We start from the raw sequence: 15,974 nt of genomic DNA, 5'->3' as shown, positions 1-15,974 counted from the left end.
TGTACCACGTGAGAAAACCAAGCAGTCAATGTCACAGATATTGCCAGGGATCCACGCAAGTCTGGGAAGATGGAGTCACCCAGGATTAGGAGGAATGCTTCCAAATGAGATCTGTGCAGATCTCAGAGCCCCCATGATGTACCGGAGGAACAGGCTCCCAACATTGTGGGGTTTATCACATCCGAAGCTCCTGTAATTATAGACCTATGCTCCCACATTCCCATACAACTGCCCCCACACATGAATGTGCACTCGGGCCATTCAGAGACCCCTGTGCACCTGATCTACAGAACCAATGGCAAGATGTGGGTCACTAACCTGCTTTGTAGGCAATAGTGTTGGTTTTAGCCACAGACTTCTTATAACACAGGTAAACTGAGGAGCCCCACTGAAAATCAAGAAGAAATGCATTCATCAGATCACCATTGTCACAGTACCATCCAAACCACCCTAATTGTAACCGTAACCCTCTCCCTGACCCCTAACCCCTCTCCCTGACCTCTTACCCTAACCCCTCTCTCTGACCCCTAACCATAACCTCTCTCCCTGACCGCTAACCCCTCTCCCTGAACTCCAACCCTGACCCCTAACCATAACCCCTCTCACTGACCCCAAACCCCTCTCCCTGACCTCTAACCCTAACCCCTCTCCCTGACCCCTAACCATAACCCCTCTCCCTGACCTCTAACCCCTCTCTCTGACCCCTAACCCCTCTCCTTGACCCCTAACCCTAATCCCTCTCCCTGACCTCTAACCCTAACCGCTCTCCCTGATCCCTAACCCTAACCCCTCTCCCTGACCCCTAACCATAACCCCTCTCCCTGACCCCAATCCTAATCCCTCTCCCTGACCCCTAACCATAACCCCTCTCCCTGACCTCTAACCCTAACCCCTCTCCCTGACCCCTAACCAAAACCCCTCTCCCTGACCTCTAACCCCTCTCTCTGACCCCTAACCCCTCTCCTTGACCCCTAACCCTAATCCCTCTCCCTGACCTCTAACCCTAACCGCTCTCCCTGATCCCTAACCCTAACCCCTCTCCCTGACCCCTAACCATAACCCCTCTCCCTGACCCCAATCCTAATCCCTCTCCCTGACCCCTAACCATAACCCCTCTCCCTGACCCCTAACCAAACCCCTCTCCCTGACCCCTAACCCTAACCCCTCTCTCTGACCCCTAACCCCTCTCCCTGACCCCTAACCCTAATCCTTCTCCCTGACCTCTAACCCTAACCGCTCTCTCTGATCCCTAACCCCTCTCCCTGACCCCTAACCATAACCCCTCTCCCTGATCCCTAACCCCTCTCCCTGACCCCTAACCATAACCCCTCTCCCTGATCCCTAACCCCTCTCTCTGACCCCTAACCCCTCTCCCTGACCTCTAACCCTAACCGCTCTCTCTGATCCCTAACCCCTCTCCCTGACCCCTCTCCCTGACCCCTAACCCTAATCCCTCTCCCTGACCTCTAACCCTAACCGCTCTCTCTGATCCCTAACCGCTCTCTCTGATCCCTAACCCCTCTCCCTGACCCCTAATCCTAATCCCTCTCCCTGACCCCTAACCATAACCCCTCTCCCTGACCCCTAACCATAACCCCTCTCCCAGCTCCTGTGATGATGAGGATGCTGGCAGCTGTCAGGCAGAGCGGAGGGTGAATAAACAGCCAAGCTACCCCCTCCAATAGGGTGATTGCTGTGCCCCTGTGATTGCCAGCCCAGCCCCTGCTCTGCCATCCAATCGTGCAAAGCCCCATCCCTGCCCTGCAATCTCACAGCTCACCATGCTGCTGTTCAGGTTCTTGTCCACCTTGCAGAAGGTGTGGGGGGGTGTCTCGCCCTTGCTGGGGATGATGATGCAGATGTCGGTGACAGCCAGCGGGGCGTGGGCGGCGCCATCTAGAGCACGCCGGTACGTGATGTAAATGCGCTGTGATGACGTGCTGCTGATGTTGGCGGACCGACCAGAGGGCGTCATCTGGATGACATGGCAGCCCTGCTTCAGCCGCTCCTTCCACTCAAACAGCACACTGAAGGGGGCCGGGGAGGGGCCAGATTTAGTACACAAGCAAAAATCCATGAGTAGAAAGACGGAAAGGCAGTCAGATCCAGATGTACAAAACCTGGCGATTACAACCTGGCAACCACAACTCAGTGGTCAAAAGACGCTGGTCAGATCCTGACAGCCCCACTCACCCGAGGTCGGTCAGGGGCGGTCTGTCCCGGCCTCTACGGTAGCAGAGGAAGACCTGGGGCCCCATGAGGCTCCCGCTGTTGAGATCGGCCGACAGCCCCGAGGGCGTGGTCTCCACACAGATGTAGCCTGGAGGAACCTCCTCTCCAAGGGAGCGCATCACCACGGCAACATCTGTGATGGGGGCTTTGGGCCGGGCTGTCTTGTGGCACACGTCATCAAAGTGGATCTCCTCATCCAGGGGCTTGGACGACTCCGTCAGGCCAGCCACCACGAAGTAGTCTGCAACACGAGGGCCTTTGTCCTCCATCATTTTCCATCCCATGGAGCAGGTCTGCGGTGAGATGGAGTGGAGAGGTGAGGGAGGGCTGGGGTCTGCACATGAGGAGGGGGCAGGTGTGCATGGATGAAGGCGGGGGCCGAATGGACGTGTATCCCTGGGTGTGTGCGTACAGCTCAATGCTGAACCCCAGGTCCTGCACCTCAGAGTAGACCTGCTTGGTGGGGAGCAGAGATTGGTGGTGGCACTGTGAGGACACTGTGGGTGACAGAGAGTGGAAACACCCCCACGTGCCTTGACCGGCCCACCCTGCAAATGAAAGCCCCTAAGAGCACTTACTGCACATATGTATATCATTACAGCGCCAGAGCTGCACATGTCTGTCACACAAAGAGCCGCAGTGAAGCACACTGTATTTGCAGCCATGTTCCCTTCCTAATGAAGCAGAATGGATAGGTTAGAAGCAGATTTTCGGAAAATGTGGGACCCTATTGTTTTGCCGGACACAGCTGCAGTGAGCGTGAGGCCCAGTGACCGCTTCTGCCAGATGCCGGGGGGGAGGGGGGGGCACCCCCTTGGCAGGCAAGGGTGCAGTTCCCACGTCACCCCCCCAGCTTTGGCAGAGGTTTTGCTGGACACGTCACCCTGCCTGATTTATGTACGTCCACGACGTCCCGTGGTCGTCTCCCGTGGCCATCTCTCAGGGCATGAGCCATCGGCCAAATGTCCCCTTTGTTACACGGGAAAGTGCTACAGACATCTGTGAGGGCGGGGCACACTGCAGCCAGGCCGCAAGCTGTAAACACACAGGTGCCACCGATGGGGTCAGCAGGGCCCACACCGGCCCCCAGCACGGGCCCCCAGCACAGGGTCAGGAGCTCCCCCGAACCTAAGCAAAGGCCGTTCGTCACAAATTATCCACAGTTACTCCATCCATCCATTCATTGTCAATCTCATCCAGCAACCCAGGAACATGCAGCACAGTTCCTTGCCCTCCCGGCCCCTGCGTGTGGCATTCTGGGAAGCAGAAACAACAGTGCAGTTTATGGTGCGAGTGCAGGTGCCTGGGGACCGTGACACAAAAGAAATACAGTGCTGGCACAGAAGGACTGAGAGCAGAGAGTACACCCTAACTGCACAGGACGTTACAAGCCCCCCTCTAGCAACATTCTTCCATGTTCCTCATGAGAAATGACAGCGGAGAGGGGGGATAAATTAGCTGGAAAGTTCCACATCTCCTAATTTAGCAAGCTGGCCTGTTCCAATGAGCTCCCCCCCCCTCCCCCCCCCCAGCATGACTGCAAAGTGACAGGAATCCTACTCAGCATAACCTCACTGAGCATCATTAGCACAGTGGTGAGACCCCCTGAGTGGATGCACTCTTCCTGTCTCCCTGTCACACTCACATGGCCGAGGATACAGGTACCAGGAGACCCGGAAAGCACACCGGCTGAGAGACCATTCCATTTCCAACACACCGCCCTGCATGCCAACAAACAGTGCACTTTAATTTCTGCAAGTGTTCGCTAAGAGTGTTCCTAGGTCACAGTAAGGGGCAGAGAAGTAGTTCAGCTCTAGATAATTGGCTAGACTCACAGTAAAGCCTGATCAGGACAGCACCACGGCAGGAAATCAGAACAAACACGGGGATTCATCTTTGATTCTGAAGCACAGAAAACAGCCTTTGTTACTGGGCAGAAGATAGAGGCTTTTTTAGAAACCGAGCAGTCCAGGTATTTCTGCCTGTAAAGTGAATTAAATGTGGATTAAAGCAAATAAAGAAAAACAGTTTCTTCTCAGTATGGCTGCTTAACCAACATAAAAGGATAGCAAATATTGTTCTTGGACACCGATACATCTGTTTGTCTGCTGGCGGTTGCACGGCTTGGCAGGTAGTTATCATCATGTGTTAGCTGTTAGCTAAAAGCAAGACAAATTATGGTGATAAACCAATTCCTGACACATTATTGTAAAACCTGCATGTTCACTGTTGAAAAAATTATTTAAAAAGATGATGCATTTCACCCTGTGGTGTGTTAGCGACTGCCCAGGGTTGGTTCCTGCCTGAGCCCATTGTTCCCAGGATAGGCTCCGGTCCCCCCTGCGACCCCAGTTGGGATTCAGTGGTTTCAGAAAATGGATGGATGGATGGATGGATGATCCATTTCCCTCACTTCAAACCACTTTTCAAACCACAATTTCACTGGTTAAGAACAGACAAGGGTGCAATTGCACAGCATTCTGGGATACTTCCTGTACAATGCTGATATTTTTTGGCTAATGCATCAGGACCTTCTGGCTCCAACATCACACCAAGGTTAGCATGTATGCCATATACCAGACATGCGTGGTCAAACACACTCGCTTCCACTCCTTAGAAGAGGCAGGTGACCACATATGGACCCCACCACTCAGAAACATGGTAACAGGCCCTCATGGACGTGGCCTCCCTCGGTGCCCCCCCCCCCCAGTGACACAAGCGATTGCGGTAACGCTCACCATGGCAACAGTGGAAAAAATCCCCATGCAACCTCTCAGATGCTGCAGGAATTGATGGGAAAAAACAGAAAGTCGCAGGTGCTGCCTGAACATGGGGGCGCGTGGGGGGGCACTTAGAGTGCAGAGATGCCACGAGACATCGGGAAAAACATCATCAAAGCACAGGCTCCGCTCATAAGGCACAGCCCAACAGGCTGGAGACCATGGTTATGCAATCATAGTTTTATAATTTACTATATTTAGTGAACAAGGAAGTAATGTAATCCAGCACAGTGAGTCTCTCATTAAGGTCTGAGATGCGAATTAAGATGTTAAAATAAGCACTTCCCCACACCAAGGCCGCACAGGACAGTGAGTCAGCAAGCAGAATGGGGGGGGTTCCTCGCCGGAGGAAGCACAGCTTGTCTGGCCACGCTTTACTCTCTTTGCAAACACTGTTTAGAAAAGGCAGCCTTTCTCCACGGACGGGAGACTCACAGGTGCCTCCGTTTCGGAATCCAGGCTCTCAGACGCTGAAAATCGGCTTCATCTGAGTGAGGATTTGAATCGCTTCCTTTATCTGAGAGCAGACACGAGCTCCCGGGGAGGAGCATGACCTCTCAAACCTGGGGCATATGGCAGGTGACACATAAAGGAAGCACAGCCATCCCGATCAGAGGACCGTCACTCACACACAGACTCAAACCTGGGGCAAATGGCAGGTCACACATAAAGGAAGCACAGCCATCCCGATCAGAGGACCGTCACTCACACACAGACTCAAACCACGGCCCAGTCTAATTGGGCCAAACGTGTCTCGCCGAGAGGTCTCAGCTTTGAGGCCAGGAAGACACTCGCTGAGATGCTCAGTCCCTCTGATAGGTAACCATGGTAACCGTGGGCTAAATGGCAAGATTCAACAGATGCATATATTAAGCATCTCACCTGAAGACTTTCCTTATTTCCTTTAAACAGAAGCTTAGCTGGAAAAGCTATTTTCTCAGACATACAAAGCAGGCTGCCATCTTAGGATGGAAAAAATCAAACCAATTAACTAATGAATTACTGTATTTTGCTAATGACTGTTCCAGCACAAAGCCTACACAGAGACACCCATGCAGGAGAGGGAGGCTGAAACATGCCATTGAAGTGAACACTAAACCCCCCATACTCCCATCAAACCTCCTATTGAAGTGAACACTAAAGCCCCCATACTCCCATCAAACCTCCCATTAAAGTGAACACTAAAGCCCCCATACTCCCTTCAAACCTCCCATTAAAGTGAACACTAAAGCCGCCATACTCCCATCAAACCTCCCATTAAAGTGAACACTAAAGCCCCCATACTCCCATCAAACCTCCCATTAAAGTGAACACTAAAGCCCCCATACTCCCTTCAAACCTCCCACTAAAGTGAACACTAAAGCCCCCATACTCCCATCAAACCTCCCATTAAAGTGAACACTAAAGCCCCCATACTCCCATCAAACCTCCCTTTAAAGTGAACACTAAAGCCCCCATACTCCTATTAAACCTCCCATTAAAGTGAACACTAAAGCCCCCATACTCCCATCAAACCTCCCTTTAAAGTGAACACTAAAGCCCCCATACTCCCTTCAAACCTCCCATTAAAGTGAACAATAAAGCCCCCATACTCCCATCAAACCTCCCATTGAAGTGAACACTAAAGTCCCCATACTCCCTTCAAACCTCCTATTAAAGTGAACACTAAAGCCCCCATACTCCCTTCAAACCTCCCATTAAAGTGAACACTAAAGCCCCCATACTCCCTTCAAACCTCCTATTAAAGTGAACACTAAAGCCCCCATACTCCCTTCAAACCTCCTATTAAAGTGAACACTAAAGCCCCCATACTCCCATCAAACCTCCCACTGAAGTGAACACTAAAGCCCCCATACTCCTATCAACCCTCATATTAAAGTGAACACTAAAGCCCCCATACTTCCATCAAACCTCCCATTAAAGTGAACACTAAAGCCCCCATACTCCCATCAAACCTCCCATTAAAGTGAACACTAAAGCCCCCATACTCCCATCAAACCTCCCTTTAAAGTGAACACTAAAGCCCCCATACTCCTATTAAACCTCCTATTAAAGTGAACACTAAAGCCCCCATACTCCCTTCAAACCTCCTATTAAAGTGAACAATAAAGCCCCCATACTCCCTTCAAACCTCCCATTAAAGTGAACATTAAAGCCCCCATACTCCCATCAAACCTCCCATTGAAGTGAACACTAAAGCCCCCATACTCCCTTCAAACCTCCTATTAAAGTGAACACTAAAGCCCCCATACTCCCTTCAAACCTCCCATTGAAGTGAACACTAAAGCCCCCATACTCCCTTCAAACCTCCTATTAAAGTGAACACTAAAGCCCCCATACTCCCTTCAAACCTCCTATTAAAGTGAACACTAAAGCCCCCATACTCCCATCAAACCTCCCACTGAAGTGAACACTAAAGCCCCCATACTCCTATCAACCCTCATATTAAAGTGAACACTAAAGCCCCCATACTTCCATCAAACCTCCCATTAAAGTGAACACTAAAGCCCCCATACTCCCATCAAACCTCCCATTAAAGTGAACACTAAAGCCCCCATACTCCCTTCAAACCTCCCACTAAAGTGAACACTAAAGCCCCCATACTCCCATCAAACCTCCCATTAAAGTGAACACTAAAGCCCCCATACTCCCATCAAACCTCCCTTTAAAGTGAACACTAAAGCCCCCATACTCCTATTAAACCTCCCATTAAAGTGAACACTAAAGCCCCCATACTCCCATCAAACCTCCCTTTAAAGTGAACACTAAAGCCCCCATACTCCTATTAAACCTCCTATTAAAGTGAACACTAAAGCCCCCATACTCCCTTCAAACCTCCCATTAAAGTGAACAATAAAGCCCCCATACTCCCATCAAACCTCCCATTGAAGTGAACACTAAAGTCCCCATACTCCCTTCAAACCTCCTATTAAAGTGAACACTAAAGCCCCCATACTCCCTTCAAACCTCCCATTAAAGTGAACACTAAAGCCCCCATACTCCCTTCAAACCTCCTATTAAAGTGAACACTAAAGCCCCCATACTCCCTTCAAACCTCCTATTAAAGTGAACACTAAAGCCCCCATACTCCCATCAAACCTCCCACTGAAGTGAACACTAAAGCCCCCATACTCCTATCAACCCTCATATTAAAGTGAACACTAAAGCCCCCATACTTCCATCAAACCTCCCATTAAAGTGAACACTAAAGCCCCCATACTCCCATCAAACCTCCCATTAAAGTGAACACTAAAGCCCCCATACTCCCATCAAACCTCCCACTGAAGTGAACACTAAAGCCCCCATACTCCTATCAACCCTCATATTAAAGTGAACACTAAAGCCCCCATACTTCCATCAAACCTCCCATTAAAGTGAACACTAAAGCCCCCATACTCCCATCAAACCTCCCATTAAAGTGAACACTAAAGCCCCCATACTCCCTTCAAACCTCCCACTAAAGTGAACACTAAAGCCCCCATACTCCCATCAAACCTCCCATTAAAGTGAACACTAAAGCCCCCATACTCCCATCAAACCTCCCTTTAAAGTGAACACTAAAGCCCCCATACTCCTATTAAACCTCCCATTAAAGTGAACACTAAAGCCCCCATACTCCCATCAAACCTCCCTTTAAAGTGAACACTAAAGCCCCCATACTCCTATTAAACCTCCTATTAAAGTGAACACTAAAGCCCCCATACTCCCTTCAAACCTCCCATTAAAGTGAACAATAAAGCCCCCATACTCCCATCAAACCTCCCATTGAAGTGAACACTAAAGTCCCCATACTCCCTTCAAACCTCCTATTAAAGTGAACACTAAAGCCCCCATACTCCCTTCAAACCTCCCATTAAAGTGAACACTAAAGCCCCCATACTCCCTTCAAACCTCCTATTAAAGTGAACACTAAAGCCCCCATACTCCCTTCAAACCTCCTATTAAAGTGAACACTAAAGCCCCCATACTCCCATCAAACCTCCCACTGAAGTGAACACTAAAGCCCCCATACTCCTATCAACCCTCATATTAAAGTGAACACTAAAGCCCCCATACTTCCATCAAACCTCCCATTAAAGTGAACACTAAAGCCCCCATACTCCCATCAAACCTCCCATTAAAGTGAACACTAAAGCCCCCATACTCCCATCAAACCTCCCTTTAAAGTGAACACTAAAGCCCCCATACTCCTATTAAACCTCCTATTAAAGTGAACACTAAAGCCCCCATACTCCCTTCAAACCTCCTATTAAAGTGAACAATAAAGCCCCCATACTCCCTTCAAACCTCCCATTAAAGTGAACATTAAAGCCCCCATACTCCCATCAAACCTCCCATTGAAGTGAACACTAAAGCCCCCATACTCCCTTCAAACCTCCTATTAAAGTGAACACTAAAGCCCCCATACTCCCTTCAAACCTCCCATTGAAGTGAACACTAAAGCCCCCATACTCCCTTCAAACCTCCTATTAAAGTGAACACTAAAGCCCCCATACTCCCTTCAAACCTCCTATTAAAGTGAACACTAAAGCCCCCATACTCCCATCAAACCTCCCACTGAAGTGAACACTAAAGCCCCCATACTCCTATCAACCCTCATATTAAAGTGAACACTAAAGCCCCCATACTTCCATCAAACCTCCCATTAAAGTGAACACTAAAGCCCCCATACTCCCATCAAACCTCCCATTAAAGTGAACACTAAAGCCCCCATACTCCCTTCAAACCTCCTATTAAAGTGAACACTAAAGCCCCCATACTCCCATCAAACCTCCCACTGAAGTGAACACTAAAGCCCCCATACTCCTATCAACCCTCATATTAAAGTGAACACTAAAGCCCCCATACTTCCATCAAACCTCCCATTAAAGTGAACACTAAAGCCCCCATACTCCCATCAAACCTCCCATTAAAGTGAACACTAAAGCCCCCATACTCCCATCAAACCTCCCTTTAAAGTGAACACTAAAGCCCCCATACTCCTATTAAACCTCCTATTAAAGTGAACACTAAAGCCCCCATACTCCCTTCAAACCTCCTATTAAAGTGAACAATAAAGCCCCCATACTCCCTTCAAACCTCCCATTAAAGTGAACATTAAAGCCCCCATACTCCCATCAAACCTCCCATTGAAGTGAACACTAAAGCCCCCATACTCCCTTCAAACCTCCTATTAAAGTGAACACTAAAGCCCCCATACTCCCTTCAAACCTCCCATTAAAGTGAACACTAAAGCCCCCATACTCCCTTCAAACCTCCTATTAAAGTGAACACTAAAGCCCCCATACTCCCTTCAAACCTCCTATTAAAGTGAACACTAAAGCCCCCATACTCCCATCAAACCTCCCACTGAAGTGAACACTAAAGCCCCCATACTCCTATCAACCCTCATATTAAAGTGAACACTAAAGCCCCCATACTTCCATCAAACCTCCCATAAAAGTGAACACTAAAGCCCCCATACTCCCATCAAACCTCCCATTAAAGTGAACACTAAAGCCCCCATACTCCCATCAAACCTCCCTTTAAAGTGAACACTAAAGCCCCCATACTCCTATTAAACCTCCTATTAAAGTGAACACTAAAGCCCCCATACTCCCTTCAAACCTCCTATTAAAGTGAACAATAAAGCCCCCATACTCCCTTCAAACCTCCCATTAAAGTGAACACTAAAGCCCCCAGACTCCCATCAAACCTCCCATTGAAGTGTACACTAAAGCCCCCATACTCCCATCAAACCTCCCATTGAAGTGAACACTAAAGCCCCCATACTCCCATCAAACCTCCCATTAAAGTGAACACTAAAGCCCCCATACTCCCTTCAAACCTACCATTAAAGTGAACACTAAAGCCCCCATACTCCCTTCAAACCTCCTATTAAAGTGAACACTAAAGCCCCCATACTCCCTTCAAACCTCCTATTAAAGTGAACACTAAAGCCCCCATACTCCCATCAAACCTCCCACTGAAGTGAACACTAAAGCCCCCATACTCCTATCAACCCTCACATTAAAGTGAACACTAAAGCCCCCATACTTCCATCAAACCTCCCATTAAAGTGAACACTAAAGCCCCCATACTCCCTTCAAACCTCCCATTAAAGTGAACACTAAAGCCCCCATACTCCCTTCAAACCTCCCATTAAAGTGAACACTAAAGCCCCCATACTCCCATCAAACCTCCCATTAAAGTGAACACTAAAGCCCCCATACTCCCATCAAACCTCCCATTAAAGTGAACACTAAAGCCCCCATACTCCCATCAAACCTCCCTTTAAAGTGAACACTAAAGCCCCCATACTCCTATTAAACCTCCTATTAAAGTGAACACTAAAGCCCCCATACTCCCATCAAACCTCCCATTAAAGTGAACACTAAAGCCCCCATACTCCCTTGAAACTGGCCATTAATGTCAACAGACAAGAGGTTGTGCAGCCTCTTGGTTGCACAACCAATGCACATGAGAGAAGATGTTCCTGCTGGCCCTGTGGTTGTAACCACACTGTCCTGAAAAGAGGAAAGGCCATTTAAGCAGCTATAGGAAGACCGATTGCGCATTCTGACTAGTATTTCTGAGTGCCTAGTAAGTGTGCTATCCAACATGTCCAACATGTTGACAAAGGCCACAATGGACACAATTGGAAATAAATTAACCTTCATGAATGTCAACACGCAGCTCATAGGATTATGTAACGTCCCCTGTATTGAACCCTCTATGACCCCTGTATTGTCTTGATGACATCGGCTGGCTATCACTACAGAAATCCCTTCAGTGAGGTCATTATGTGATGTCACAGGCCATTAATCAGCTGAATCATGCTACACGTGAGGGACACGTATCCTGACTGAGGAGCAGATGGGTCACATGTGAGCTGTAAGCTGACTCTCAAAAAACTGGACTTTTGATTTAGACAAAGCCTGAATGTGACTTTTAAGAGCAGATGAGTAAGAGGCGGTAATCCTACCAGCTGAGGAATAGTTAAAGAGGGATAGGCCTGAAGTGGGCAAATGTGGCTGTTTTTCTCTCACCATGTTACCAGCCGAGCAGATCTGAACACTCCATGCGGCTTGTTTGTCTAGCCAGAACGCAGAGCCTTCCTGCGGTTCTGGGAGAAAAAGATCTCCCCACGCCTGCGGCCCCTGACTCCTTAACCCCGGAAGAAGCAGGAGGAATCCGCCGCGGTGCTGCCCCCCTGCATGCTGACGCGGCCCGCCCCCCCCGCCCCCGACCATTTAAAGGCCAGGACAGTGAGTGCCGTGGGATGCCGAGACGCCGATTGCGAAAGCAGCCTGTAATCCACATGAGTGCAGCTGCTGGGAGCCGCCGAAGGATCATGGGATGGACAAACAAGCCGAGCTTAGAGGAGGCAAAACAAATAAGTCCATTAAAACGCCCATAATGCATCTGGGCTCGCATCTGCTTCTGGTTATTACAGAAAAAAAGCAGCCGATGCCCACCCCCCTGTGCAAGCTGAGGCCGCAGCTCTGAGTATCTGCCAGATGAATGCAAGGATACGGGCCTACGTATTCCCTCCGAGACTCGGCCAGCCGCAGTGGGGTCTCTGCTGACCCATGTTTCCTGAACCAGAACCCTGTGGAATCACGGGACATCTAGGATGGAGGACGGAGGCAAACTGTCCCCGAAAAGAGGATTCTTTCTGAATGAGCAGCAAAGAGCCTCCTCGCCCTTTGTCGAGACGGCTGGGCGTGCGTGTGGTGACAAAGGGGACAGCTCTGAGTCTGAGAGCCAGGCGGCTTCATAATGACCCAGGCTGGTGACAGTGAGGCTCCACCTCCCCCATCAGACTGACACCCTGCAGCCTGGTGACAGTGAGACTCCACCAGCCCCATCAGAGTAACACCACCCTGCAGCCTGGTGACAGTGAGACTCCACCAGCCCCATCAGAGTAACACCACCCTGCAGCCTGGTGACAGTGAGGCTCCACCAGCCCCATCAGAGTAACACCACCCTGCAGCCTGGTGACAGTGAGACTCCACCAGCCCCATCAGAGTAACACCACCCTGCAGCCTGGTGACAGTGAGGCTCCACCAGCCCCATCAGAGTAACGCCACCCTGCAGCCTGGTGACAGTGAGGCTCCACCAGCCCCATCAGAGTAACACCACCCTGCAGCCTGGTGACAGTGAGGCTCCACCAGCCCCATCAGAGTAACACCACCCTGCAGCCTGGTGACAGTGAGGCTCCACCACCCCCATCAGAGTAACACCACCCTGCAGCCTGGTGACAGTGAGATGCCATTTTCCCCAACCTGCCATCAGCTCAGCCATGATGTACCGTTTGGCTCAAAAGTCTTTTCATTCAAAGAATTATTACGTGTAGTTAAGTTTTATTAGATTTCATTAAATGGTGCTTTGAAAGCATGTCCCATGCTAAAACACAAATATTATATTACATACTTACGATGAGCTTCTTTCATAAAATTCCACATTCAAATGTGCAAAAATATTATTTCAGTTTTAATCCGTCCATCTTCCAACCAATTTTTTATTTACATAACCAGATATTTATGCAAGATTGCATTTCTTTGGAGCAGTTGGAAACCAGAGTACCTGAAAATTCACACAACACAGGGACAAAATGCAAACTCCACAGGCACAGCACAGGGACAGGCATTGCCCTCCCAGCCTGGCGTGGAGAGGCGTCAGCTCTGCCCACTGAGATTCATGCCATCCACTTTAGCTTTTTTTCCAGCATAAATTATGAGTTCAACATTTAAGTAAAAATCATCTCACTAATGGTTGGTTACGAGTTATGGCTAATGAACTATCAAATGAAATCTTTAGGAATGATTTTACATTTTATTTATTTATTCTGCGGAAACTTTTTTAATGCAGTCAGTTACTGGAGCAATTGGGGGTTAAGAGCCTTTTCGAGGGCCAACAGGGCAATCACTCTGATGACTGGGGTCTGAACTAGCGACCTTCCGATCACAGAAACGGCATCCTGACCTGCGGTGCCACATGTTGTGCGTCATCCTCCTTTAAAAAGCGACACTGTCCCCTCCCAGCACTGATGGCAGTGTATAAAAATACCAGTGGCTTTGTGCTGTAGAAGGACAGCGCGTGTCACACAGGCTGCAGTGACGTGATCGCTGGCCGGGTCCTTCTGACCACGGTTAGTTCTGTTAATACCACTAGGAGGCGCCAACCACACTGAGCAGGACCACCTCAGCCTTTCTAGATGGGATTGTTCCCCCATCGATTCATTCATCCATCTTCAGACCAGGTGAAGGTTGTGTTTAAATGAGATTCTTGTAAGAACAAAATGGCTAAAAATACATGTTACAACATTTCACCTGAAGACTACCATTTTAATATTTTTCTGTGTAGTGTATGTATAATTTGTAACATGGTGATATCGCTTGGTTGGCATTCATGTAAAATTGTTCCAAATTTACACAAAACCGCTAACATTTCCTTGGATACCTACCTATGGTATTAAGAGGATAACAACAGCTTCCAAAGAAAGAACACTCCAGAAAATTTGCTGCGGTACTCCGTACTACTGGAGCAAATGAACAATCTGATGAGTGGAAGTTGCATTCTTGTGCGTGGCGTTTCATCTCTACCGTGTTACTGCTTTTAGACCGAAAGTTTGAGCACTCTGTCTCCTCTGTCATATTATGAAGGAAGAAGCACAGGTGTTGACTCAAAGCTGAGGGGTAACCCTAAGGGCATCACAGACAAAAATATCTCATCGGCAATCAGGTTCCCCCTCAGGAAGGGGGCGGCCTGTCACCATCATTGCATTCTGAAGTACATGATCCCCGTAAGACAGCCTCCCGTAAGTTAGCCCCGCCTCCCAGCACCCTCTGAGCTTAGTGCATTACTGATGATATGGATAAATGAAAATATCTCAAAAATAAATCAGAATGCATAAACGTCACACTGCTTTAAATCTGAAAGAAAAAAAAAAAACACACTAATCCAATATGGTAAATAAACCCTGTTAAACACAGGTTTTGGCCTCAGGAGCCACTGGGCCAGTGGATGCAGTGAGCGCAGTGAATGCAGAGCATGCAATGGCCGCAATAAGTGCAGTGAGCACAATGAGTGCAGTGCTGCGGGGTAAAACTAACACATAATCCATCGCAGTATCTGTTAATGCTGACCAAAACATACCATTTAAACCGCAGTGTTGTGCAATCAGCTGGACAGTTTCATAGCAGCTTCACAGTCAGACTGGGAATTCAACAAGGCTGTTGTAATTAAGCAAATCCTGCGAGTTAATTCTGCAGCCAGACAGTTTGGGGTGTTTACATCGCAGCTCAAACTTTTACTGCCTTATTAATCCGTCTAAACTTTTTCATCTGTGAATTAAGCTGTGGCAGCACTGGATCAGACACCACGGCGATCGGGCCCTAAGACCGGCAGCACCGGCTCAGACACCACGGCGATCGGGCCCTAAGACGGGCAGCACCGGATCAGACACCACGGTGATCGGGCCCTAAGACCGGCAGCACCGGGTCAGACACCATGGCGATCGGGCCCTAAGATGGGCAGCACCAGGTCAGACACCACGCCGATCGGGCCCTAAGTCGAACAGCACCGGGTCAGACACTGTGGAGAGCTAAGCCCACTTTATGCTGCTCTGAGAACAGCCAGCAGAATCTACCGTCTTCTCTTCATTTGGAAACTGTCCATTCTTCTAAGGATGCATTTTCATATCAGTGTCAAAATAACCAGAACCGCAATGCAGATAATGTAAAATCACCTGCAGTCTAGTCAGGGCTCTCCTCGCTGCCACTTAATCACACCAACCTGAAGTGTGACATGCTTTTTACTTCATTGTAAAGCACCTTCTTCATTGCATTATGCTTTCATGTCTTGCGGTGGCAGTAAAAATAAAATACCGACAAAGATATTTGTCACCACAGTACACCGTAGTACAGTAGGACTGGCATGCATTCTGAATGCGGCACCCCATGACCATAACCCTTAAGA

At 48.9% G+C, this 15,974-nt stretch overlaps 1 protein-coding gene across 7 annotated transcripts in view; it reads right to left on the bottom strand.

The window, feature by feature from the left end:
• The window catches only part of dennd4a (DENN/MADD domain containing 4A), a 46,487-nt gene that overhangs the window by 26,196 nt on the left and 4,317 nt on the right, over positions 1-15,974 (bottom strand). For all 7 annotated transcript variants that reach the window (XM_023817229.2, XM_023817203.2, XM_023817218.2 and 4 more), the window contains exons 2-4: positions 2,194-2,525; positions 1,781-2,027; positions 319-388 (exon numbers count right to left, since the gene is read on the bottom strand). In XM_023817229.2, the coding sequence (XP_023672997.1) occupies positions 319-388; positions 1,781-2,027; positions 2,194-2,516 (640 nt within the window). In that variant the 5' untranslated portion in view covers positions 2,517-2,525. The remainder of the gene's footprint in view (positions 1-318; positions 389-1,780; positions 2,028-2,193; positions 2,526-15,974) is intronic.

This window comes from Paramormyrops kingsleyae, chromosome 11, assembly GCF_048594095.1.
Source record: "Paramormyrops kingsleyae isolate MSU_618 chromosome 11, PKINGS_0.4, whole genome shotgun sequence".
Lineage (NCBI taxonomy): Eukaryota > Metazoa > Chordata > Actinopteri > Osteoglossiformes > Mormyridae > Paramormyrops > Paramormyrops kingsleyae.
Note: the sequence above shows the minus strand (reverse complement) of the source record. Positions and strands in the feature narration are given on the sequence as shown.